The 11715-nt window shown below is 44.6% G+C and overlaps 1 protein-coding gene across 1 annotated transcript in view; it reads right to left on the bottom strand.

Annotated features, from left to right (window-relative positions):
- The window catches only part of adcy6a (adenylate cyclase 6a), a 51684-nt gene extending 42338 nt beyond the window's left edge, over positions 1-9346 (bottom strand). Inside the window, 3 exon segments of the mRNA XM_070444380.1 lie at positions 2643-3576; positions 3814-4092; positions 9090-9346. Of these exon segments, the coding sequence (XP_070300481.1) occupies positions 2643-3575 (933 nt within the window). The 5' untranslated portion in view covers position 3576; positions 3814-4092; positions 9090-9346.
- Between the last annotated feature and the right edge of the window lie 2369 nt (positions 9347-11715).

Here is an 11715-nt window from a genome sequence, read left to right as displayed (position 1 = left end):
GAAACCAAATGGGTTCCCTTTTCCTCTTCCTAAGTAACGTCCTTTGGTAAACAACTCTGTTTTTTACAAAATATGTGTGTAGAGTATATAGAGTGTATATTTACACTGTGTACAAAACATTAAGAACACCTTCCTAATATTTAGTGCCCTCCCCCCTCAATTCTTCGGGGCATGGACTCTACAAGGCGTCTAAAGTGTTCCACAGGGATGCTGGCCCATGTTGACTCCAATGCTTCCCACAGTTGTCAAGTTGGCTGGATGTCCTTTGGGTGGTGGACCATTCTTGATACACACGGGAAACTGTTGAGTGTGAAAAACCCAGCAGTGTTGCAATTCTTGACACAAACGATGTGCCTGGCACCTACCACCATACACCATTCAAAGGCTTTTAAATCTTTTGTCTTGCCCATTGACCCTCTGAATAGCACACATACACAATCTACCCCTTCATCTACACTGATTGAAATTGATTTAACAAGTTACATCAATAAGGGATCATAGATTTCACCTGGTCAGTCTGTGTCATGGAAAGAGCAATGTTTTGTACACTCAGTGTATAAAGCCTGTAATTCTGACATGAAGTCATTTCATGCACAATTACCTTGTGAAAATGTGAACCTGGACCAAGGCTGAGCACTCTCTCAGTGGGCAGTTATCAAATCCTGTTCCCTTCAATCAACATATAACGACTAATGTTCTACCATGAAGCCAAACATTCTCCTGTGTCGCCTTATTGTTTTTCCTGGAATGATCGCCACATTATTCCTATCCCATATTTCCTCCCAATGGTCATAAACTGTTACACAACGGTTACAGTAGTACAGAATGCACCTAGCCTCAGCCTCCATACAGAACCCCCCACCCTTGGAAAAAGTACAAAGTGTCTCTTGTGTGGGAGCACAGAGACCTGAGTGATACTGTTTTATATTATCATGGGCCATGGTATTCTCTTTCTGGCAAACACTCACACACACCTGCACGCGCCATGAGCATGTGCACATACACGAGTATTCATGTAAGCACGTGCAAACACATACACACACGCATGTACACACACAAACACTCACGCAGACACAAATACACACACAGCCGGCCGGTCGAGGCGGTTAATTTAGCCCACTGACCTTCAGCTAGCCCCTGGGTCCTTGGCATGACGCACAAACAACCTACAGTAGGCCACACACACATACACACACACGTACATACACAAACACACAGATACACACTCCCACACACACACACCTGCACCCACACACACACTCACTGCCTCAACACACTGACAAACACACTATTACAAAACATTCAGAAATATAGTGACAACACAGTGACAAACACTGTTCCATCCAGTGACCACAACGTCTTTACATTTTTCTGAATTAAAATAAAATCTTTAAAAAAAATAAAAAATCTTCTTCTTTCTGATCTACATAACCTACTCAAAGTGAACGGAAATTCAAGTAACACTTTCAAGTATTGTGGTAGCAGCATCTTGTTATTTGTATGCTTGTCAACAGCAGGAGCAAAGACTATGTAAAAAGTGAGAGGATAAACCTCCTCAGTCTTCTGAAAGCCTAACCCGGGGATAGAGTTTTATTTTACAGTGGGACAATAACACCAATTTGAAAGTCAAATACACCAGAATGACTTTCCAAGAGGTGTTGAGTGTTCCTGAATGGTCCACTCTCAGTCATGACTTAAATCTGCTTGAAATCAGGGACAAGGTTTGAATATTGTTGTACAGCAATGATTACCAACCAAATGTACTGAGCTTGAGCAATTTTGACAAAAACAATGGATATATGTTGCCCGAAGAGTTGTGCAAGGTTGGTTAAACCTTATTCAAAATTATTCACAGCTATAATGGTTTCCAAAGGTGCTTCCACCAAGTATTAACTCTGGTGTGTGAAGACAGACACACAATCAATACAACTTAATTTTTATGTATTTTTATTAATTCTGAACATTCTCTCTAATTTGTATTTTACTTTGAAAATGTGGAGTAGGTTGTGTAGATCGGTAGGAACTCCCTCAATTTAATATTTTTGGGGATTGAATTTTAAGGCATCAAAATGTGAAGACTGTGCAAGGGGTGTGTAGACTTTCCCTAGGGACTGCATATGCTGCCAAATCCACAAACATGCCCCTGAAAACAATGTCTTGTCAGACTTGAACCACATGGTTGGCTGCACTGATACAACAATAATATTGTAGGTCCAAGAGCAAGGCCCAGATACCACAAAGTCTCAGCTTGCAAAGACACACTCACTGCAGCCATAGAAACATTTAAACAAATGAATACAACACACTGCAGGCCAAGAAGCACATCCAACCCCAAAAAAGTGGGCTAGTAAGCTACTGCCTATATGGGTCATCACCCAAATGTCTCGTCAACCGTGAGTGGAATGTAGGTCTACACTCAAGCCAAAGCAGAAAACTCAGTTAATTAACATAGCCGGACAACCAAAGGAATAGTGAAGGTCACAAATGATTTAGATAGTCGTGTCTGTGTTTGTTCATTGTCATGCCAAAGACGTCGCTTGACAACAATATAAGAGTTCCCTTCAGTTGTGTACACTATGGCACCCACATAATAGAACATATACTATATCTTTATGATAGACAGGAGCAGGCTGAGTTCCTACCTGTTTCCAGAGGAACACGTCTTCCTGGTTGAACTGCCAGGTGGTGACCAGGTGAATGGTGGAGAGCACACCTCCGCTCAGCACGGCTGCTCTCATCCTGACAGGCAGAAGCGTGTAGATGATGTAGATGAAGAAGACAGACCACCAGATGCCCTCAGATGCGCTGCGAGGCGCCACCATCAGCACCCCGAACACCTGCACCAGCAACAGCACCCCGATGACCAGGTAGCTCACCATCCACATGTAGTCCTGGTGGAAGCCGTTCCGGTTACACACAACCATGAGAGCCATGAACAAGGCCATGGCCACAGAGAGGGCCGAGGAGTAGGCCACGTCCGGGGTTGCGTGGACACAATGGAAGGTAAGCATCACGCCGCACACAATCACCAGCACCCCCATCAGCATGGTGAGGGAGCTCTGGTTGAGTCTGAAGAAGTAGCGCTGGTACAGACGCTCCAGTTTATGAGACTGGAACTTTTTGGACTGGAACACTTGCATCACCCGCAGCCAGCAGTCCGCCACCGTCACCTCACCTTCCCCATTGGGACCCTCATCCCCCCCCTTCCCACCACCCCCACTACACCCCACCTTCCTCCCTTTCAGGTCCCCATCCTCAAAGCCCAGGTCGACAGATTTGAGCCCCACCCCTTCACCGGTGACGCCGCCTTTGCCATAGTGGTCCTCTTGCCAGATGCAGCGCACACCGAAGTTGCCCCCCCCGCCCACCGCCCCGGCCCCCCCTCCACAGTGGTGGGGGTTGAGGGGGGCTCCAGAGGGGGGCTCCATGGCGTCCGGGTCCCTCAGGCAGCTCATGTAACGCGGGTTGCAGAGGGATGAGCCTCCCTTCTGCTTGGACTTCTTGCCATTGCGCTCCCCCCACGCGGTCTTGCGGTCGTCGACTCTGGCCACTAGGAAGCCGCTGAACCAGGACATTCTGTGTTGTAGGGAAGGGGGAGAAGCACAGCATAGGGCAGGTGGGGCAGTTAGAGTTTGAATAATAATTCATAAATCTACCAACTTTAACTAGACATGCAACAGTCTTTCTGAAAATTCGACAGAAAAAACCCACAAAAGACAAGAATCTTGACTTGTCTTATCCTAACCTAATATCCTGTAAAAAAAAACAGTTCACCTGTTATTCTACGGACACCAGTATGACTGTGGACTTTACCTGTGTAGGTTCTGGTATATATCCCAGCCCTATCCTCTCCAGCAGGTCCACTCATTTATTCCAGTGGGCAGAGGTTTGAAGAAGTGAGGGGTTTCAGACGCTGTTCTGCAGGGGTGTGGGTGGGTGGGTGTGACCGGGACAGGTCCAGGGGTGTGTCAGACCAGAGCTTCGGACCTAGCAGGTGGTGTGAAAGGTTTAGGGGATACTCTATGAGCTTCGGACCTAGCAGGTGGTGTGAAAGGTTTAGGGGATACTCTATGATCTCCAGTGCTTCTGAGTCTGGGAGGAGAGACACAAAACACACACAAATAGAGGTGGAATTAGAAGGGCATTAGAAGTAAGAGTTGTGTTAGTAAGAACACCAGAAATCCAATTAACCCTACAATTATGTCATGGGTCAGTGCCAGCAACCAAAAACAAGTCATACATGGAAGTTATATAATCATCCTTTGGAGATGCAGAGCGACTCTCAATACGTGTCTTCAAAGAAATGTCAGACAACAACATCACAATCATCACAACTTAAAAATTTGTCAAGGTTTAGTCTATAATTTCATCATAGACCAGTCTGGTGACTTGACTCGTTAGATGTAAAGAGGAAGGAGATAACAGGTGGTGGGAGCCTGGCATCACTGGTAGGAAACACAGAAGACATTAATATTATCACTGACTCATTCTCTCACTGATGAAGACAAGATCACAGGAAACTAATCAGATTGGGCAACCATCATGGACATCCTGTATCACTACCCTCCTCCGTCTGCTTACCAATACAGATTAGGGTAGGACAAGCTGGACCTAGAACTGTGGTATAGTGGCAACTTTGATTCCGAGCAGCTTACCCCTCACRGTGGCTTGCGGAAGTATTCACCCCCCTTGGCATTTTTCCTATTTTGTTGCCTTACAACCTGGAATTAAAATAGATTTTGGGGGGGGTTTGTATCATTTGATTTACACAACATGGCTACCACTTTGAAGATGCAAAATATTTTTTATTGTGAAACAAACAAGAAATAAGACAAAAAAAACTGAAATCTTGAGCGTGCACTATTCATCCCCTCACTTTAACTATTCACCCCCCAAAGTCAATACTTTGTAGAGCCACCTTTGGCAGCAACTACAGCTGCAAGTCTCTTGGGGTATGTCTCTATAAGCTTGGCACATCTAGCCACTGGGTTTTTTGCCCATTATTCAAGGAAAAACTGCTCCAGCTCCTTCAAGTTGTATGGGTTCTGCTGGTGTACAGCAATCTTTAAGTCAATCCAATTGTGAATCTGTGGTGTGAGGTCTGGGCTTCGACTAGGCCATTCCAAGACATTTAAAGGTTTCCCCTTAAACCACTCGAGTGTTGCTTTAGCAATATGCTTAGGGTCATTGTCCTGCTGGAAGGTGAACCTCCGTCCCAGTCTTTCTGGAAGGAAGACAAACAGGTTTCCCTCAAGACTTTCCCTGTATTTAGCACCATCCATCATTCCTTCAATTCTGACAAGTTTCCCAGTCCCTGGCTATGAAAAACATCCACACAGCATGATGCTGCCACCACCATGCTTCACTGTGGGAATGGTGTTCTCGGGATGATGAGAGGTGTTGGGTTTGCGCCAGACATAGCGTTTTCCTTGATGGCCAAAAAGCTCAATTTTAGTCTCATCTGACCAGAGTAGCTTCTTCCATAGGTTTGGGGAGTCTCCCACATGCCTTTTGGCGAACACCAAACGTGTTTGCTTATTTCTTTCTTTAAGCAATGGCTTTTTCTGACCACTATTCCGTAAAGCCCATCTCTGTGGAGTGTACGGCTTTAAAGTGGTCCTTTGGACAGATACTCCAATCTCCGCTGTGTTCAGGGTTATCTTTGGTCTCTTTGTTGCTGCTCTGATTAATTCCCTCCTTACTTGGTCCGTGAGTTTTGGTGGGCGGTCCTCTCTTGGCAGGTTTGTTGTGGTGCGATGTTCTTTCCATTTTTTAATAATGGATTTAATGGTGCTCCGTGGGATGTTCATTGTTTCTGATATTTCTTTATAACCCAACCCTGATCTGTACTTCTCCACAACTTTGTCCCTGACCTGTTTGGAGAGCTCCTTGGTCTTCATGGTGCCACTTGCTTGGTGGTGCCACTTGCTTAGTGGTGTTGCAGACTCTGGGGCCTTTCAGAACAGGTGTATATATACTGAGATCATGTGACACTTAAATGAGGAATAGTGGGGAACTAATTATGAGGAATGAGGAACTAATTATGTGACTTCTGAAGGTAATTGGTTGCACCAGATCTTATTTTAGGGGATTCATAGCAAAGGGGGTGAATGCATATGCATGCACCACTTTTCCGTTTTATATTTTTTTTATAATTTTTTGAAACAAGTAATTTTTTACATTTCATTTCACCAATTTTGACTATTTTGTGTATGTCTATGACATGAAATCCAAATAAAAATCTATTTAAATTACAGGTTGTAATGCAACAAAATGGGAAAAACGCCAAGGGGGATGAATACTTTTGCAAGGCACTGTACACCATCAAGGCTAAAGACCCATCAGACTTACATTTCCTGAATCAATTAGATACAGAAGGGATTTCTCCTCATTCCTGTAAATTGAGGTCTATTTGGGCACAAGCACAACAAATCTAGCCACTGATATAAATTGCGCATTGAAAGAGAATCCCCATTATAGGCTTTTCTAACGTGTTAAAGGTGCTTTATCTTACAAATCACTACTACTGATTTACCATCTGTGCAGAACTATAGGCCTACCCATCCACGATAATAGCAAGACTAGTTCAACCTCTAGCTAAGGCATATATGCGTATGGTTTACATAATGATTTATTATTACTATATGGTTATATATAATCATTATGTCTAGTTCTCCCTAAATCAGCAGAACAGAAGAACACATTGCCTTTAACAGCACGACTCTTCAGTATCAAAGCTAGTCCCATAAGTATTACCTATATTAGGCTAGCATCAGCTGAACATAGCAGGGACAGACAGGCCTCAAAACAACCTGAGCTCTTGAATGTGCAGAACGGCTTCTATCAACTTAATAACGCAATGCTGATGTGCTGCTGTCCCCTATCCTTGCATATTTTTAGTGGGAACTGGGAACATGAGCAGGCGCTCATGTCGGAAGGCATGTTGTGTTGTTGAAGCAAAAATAGAATTTATTCCTGATGGCTAGTATGCTTTCTCTGGCACGTATCCGTCCAGGCTGCTGATTGTGGCTTCTGGTGGATCAAGAGAGTTCAAGGAGATTTGCCTTCAGTCAATGGACGCTACTACAGCCCCTCCAGCTCCGAAAAYTCCGTTCTCTCCCGTGCACAAGGTCGTCCAGTGCCCCCATTGCAAATGTCTTGACGTTGCCAATCGTTACGGCGTTCAAGAGCTCCAATTATCTCTGTTTTTATGTGGCTGTAGACATACTGCGTGAATCCTTTCCCACCTCTCTAGCGCTTTTATGACAGAATGTGGGGGGGCTATTCCTCAGGGACGTTTGCACGACATATCGACCAGACAGCGATACACTTGCGTTACATAATGCAAACAGCGTGTGCATTGAGATTGGCATCTATTCGTAATTTTAATTAATCAGATCCTTTTTTCAGTTTTTCGATTACAGCTTATATTTCTAGTAGCTTATTATACTGTGCTGTAGCCTATGAGGAGCGCATCAAAGTAAATACATATATGATAATCGCATCATCAGCCATATTTAAGCAATAATGCACGAGGAGGTGTGATATATGGCCAATATACCACGGCTAAGGGGAGTGCCTGGATACAGCTCTGAGCCATGGTATATTTGCCATATACCACAAACTCCGAGGTGCCTTATTGCTATTATAAACTGGTTACCAAGGTAATTAGAGCAGTAAAAAGAAATGTTTTGTCATACCAGTGGTATGCGGTCTGATATACCACGGCTGTTAGCCAATCAGCAATCAGGGCTCGAACCACCCAGTTTATAAATGTTTTATTAATGGTATGTAGGCCTAACATCCRTGTAGCCTAATAACATAGAATAAGAGTGTATCCAAGGCTAGAGGCAATGTATCATTCCATGCAAAGGCTGTGTGAGGGCTATATTATTTCCGGCATACACACACTCGTTACATAACTGTTCAGTGTTGCCTATGTGACAACCATAACAGAGATCACAGCTATTACCATTTTGACGCTGTTTTTGTACAGTAGCGGTGTGCGATTAGTCTACTTGTAGGCTACAATGTTGCATGTCACACCCGCCCGCCAAGTAGTTTATGTGTCTTGTTCTTCACCCAGAGAGGGGAGAGGAAATTCGAGCATGCCCCAGGCCCTGACAAACAAATGCCATGAATCAATAAACACATGACAGGCAATACAAACTGTGGACTGTCATGCTCGAAGTCCACCAGATGCATAAGTGTTTTGTTTTGCCGGATGTCTAGCCCACATTCGCCGTACTTGAAGCACGTGCTTCGCTTTTCAACTAGCTAAAACCAAGCTTCCGTTTGTAACACCGCACGTTAAAGCAGAGCACGAGTTGAAATTATTGAGCGCCTGCGGTACAAGGAACACACTGCATCCATTGACAATTAATCACTTCTGCCAGAATGCAAAGAGTTTGATGGATCTGGTGGACTTGAGGTGCCACTATTTCACATTCCAACGCATCACATCACCTTATTTATGTTTTGTAGGGCTGGCTCATCAGTAGCCTAACCTACAAAAACATTAGCCTATATATATATTTTTTTTWACWTCCTACTATGATGACCTAGCCTATATTTCATTTAAAATAACTCGAACATGGCAACAAACAGAAGTGCTGCGGTTGGTAATTCCTTCTAGACGTGTACCTCCTGCAGCTGCGACCTTTGAGTTGGTGGCTATGACAGCGATGCATAGATGGCAGCAGTCATTTTAGTGTGCTTCTCTAACCTGCAAACTCATCGATTTTAAAATCAAGATATTAGAGCCTATAACGTTAACTGTATGTTCTTTTTATTTTTTTTATATCAGTGCTTATACAGGGCTATTGACATTATTGMGCCGTAAGAAACACGGATCGATTAGCCCACTGGGCCACTTCTGCGAAAAACAGTGGTCTCAACCCCTGTATTAATAAAATACAATTCTGCCGACTCTCAATTACGCACTGATGGAATTGCAATAATCCCGTTTCTCAAATCAAATGGGTGTACGATAGCATTAGTAAGGTTTGGCCTTCCCTAAACAGCATAAAGAACCCTACATTATTAAACATGCGCATACTCGGCCGGATCACGCTGGAAAGAGGACTCACCGTGATCATCCTTCTCGCTTCTTTCCCTCCAAACTAGACCGCATGAGACAAACCAATATTGGGCAGGATAGGCCGAATTGAAGTCACTGGTACCGTTGACGGTTTGAGTGGTCAGAATGGGGGGCCAGTCCAGTGATGACAAACAGACATAAACGCACAATATCGCTCTCGTTGCGCCTCTTCTGATGTTTTCTTTCTCCTTTGCCTGCCTCTCCCCCTCTCGCCAAGCTTAGAAGCACCACCGCTCACACTCTTCAGTTGTCTTGTGCTCAGCATCTCSCAACTCCCTCTAGAGGCGCAGCTCTGTATGAAACGGTGCTTGGCTCTGTAGGAACCTTAACACAGACTACGAACTGCATTATTTTTCTCACCTGTTACTTTGTGTGTCGAGGAAAGGTCGTGATGGTTAGTTCCAAGCCAGATGCCAGATAAACCACCATCAGATGCCCAACACCAAATTCTTTCAATAACCCTGTACACCAGACAGGCCAATACACTTTTCCCAATTCCTAAAAGACAACAGGATTGTTGTTGGAATTGGATGCAAAACAGTGAATAATGTCTAAAATGTAGTTGGAAAAATGTAGCCTACTGTGATGTAGCCTGCTGTGGTGTAGCCTACTGTGAGGGTAGCCTGTGTGGCTGTAGAGCCTACTGTGATGTAGGCCTACTGTGATGTAGCCTACTGTGGTGTAGCCTACTGTGATGTAGCTACTGTGATGTAGCTTGCTGTGGTGTAGCCTGCTGTGTGTAGCCTACGTGATGTAGCCTACTGTGGTGTAGCCTACTGTGATGTAGCCCACTGTGTATGTAGCCTACTGTGATGACCCTACTGTGTGTAGCCTACTGTGATGTAGCCTACTGTGATGGTAGCCTACTGTGGTGTAGCCTTACTGTGATGTTCGCTTACTGTGATGTAGCCTACTGTGGTGTAGCTTGCTGGGTGTAGCCCTTAGTGGTTGTAGCCTACTGTGATGTAGCCTACTGTTGATGTAGCCTACTGTGTGTAAGCCTACTGTGAGTAGCCTACTGTGAATGTAGCCTGCTTGTGGTATCCCTGCTTGGTGTAAGCCTACTGTATGTAGCGCTACTGTGGTTAGCCTACGTGATGTAGGCCTACTGTTGATGTAGTCTACTGATGTAGCCTACTGTGGTACAATCTTTCTATCATGACCAACCTATTACCTAAGAGTTCTTACCAACAGTTACAACGTGTGATAATTACCAACAGAAGAGATATAAAGGCGTTATAAATCAAACCAAGTTGTGATGTTGGCTGTGTAAGCATACAGTAATTAAAAGACATAATAGCACACAACAGTATGACCAGTTATAGGCATGTTACATTTCAAACTCACAAACTCCTGATTGCATGATTTATGCTAATGATCATACCACACACCAAATATTGTCTGGTAAAGTACAACAGGTTCCGGTCCTCGGGGCCCAGTCGTTCTGGTTTTCAGAGGTCTGATTTTGACTGGTAGCCAGGTTGTAACGTCCGTCGTTAGGAGAAAGAGAGGAGGACCAAGATGCAGTGGTGAGTATTCATATTCCTTTAATGAAAACCGAATACTCGAACAAAACAACAGAATGTAACTATAACCGAGAAATAACATGAAACGGAAACAGTCCTGTCTGTGACATACACAAGACACAGGAAACAGGAAACAACTCACCCACAACCCACAAAGACAAAACAGGCTACCTAAATATGGCTCCCAATCAGAGACAACGACTAACACTGCCTCTGTGATGAGAACCATATCAGGCCAAACACATAGAAACAGACAAACTAGACATACAACATAAATGCCCACTCATCACACCCTGACAAACAAAACATAGAACATACAACGCAAACTATGGTCAGGGTGACAGTACCCCCCCCCCCCCTCCCCCCCCCAAGGTGCGGACTCCGCCGCAAAACCTAAAACCTATAGGGGAGGGTCTGGTGGGCATCTGTCCGCGGGAGGCGGCTCTGGGCGGACGTGGAACCCCACTCCACATAGTCATTACCCTCATACCACCGCCTCTTCAGCTTTCGCTGCCGCCAGCTCGGTTGGGCGGCGAAATTCACCAGCCTGAGCCCAAGTCCCTTCTCCGTTTTAAAATCTCCTCCCATGTCCAGAGTCCTGAGATTCGGCCGCTGCTGCTCCTGCCGTTACCACGCTGCTTGGTCCGTTGTGCGTGGGTGTATTCTGTAACGCTCGTCTTCTTCCTCTTCTGAGGAAGAGTAGTAGGAAGGATCTGGAGGACAATGGGCAGCGTGGTACAGGTCCATGAATTTAATAACAAGAAATAGAACACTGAACAAAAACAACAAAGTAAACGAACGAAACGAAAGAAAGAGTCCGTATGGTTAAAACAGACACAGGGAACAGGAAACAACTCACCACAACCCACAAAGACCAAACAGGCTACCAAATATGGGTCTCCAATCAGAGACAACGACTAAAACACTGCCTCTGATTGAGAACCATATCCAGGCCAAAACAAATGGAAACAGACAAACAACATAGAATGCCCACTCATATCACACCCTGACCAAACAAAACATAGAAACATACAACGCAAACTATGGTCAGGGCGTGACACCAGGTCTATCTCATGAAGATTTCTTCCC

The sequence above is a fragment of the Salvelinus sp. IW2-2015 genome, linkage group LG7, assembly GCF_002910315.2.
Source record: "Salvelinus sp. IW2-2015 linkage group LG7, ASM291031v2, whole genome shotgun sequence".
NCBI classification, from domain to species: Eukaryota; Metazoa; Chordata; class Actinopteri; order Salmoniformes; family Salmonidae; genus Salvelinus; species Salvelinus sp. IW2-2015.
Note: the sequence above shows the minus strand (reverse complement) of the source record. Positions and strands in the feature narration are given on the sequence as shown.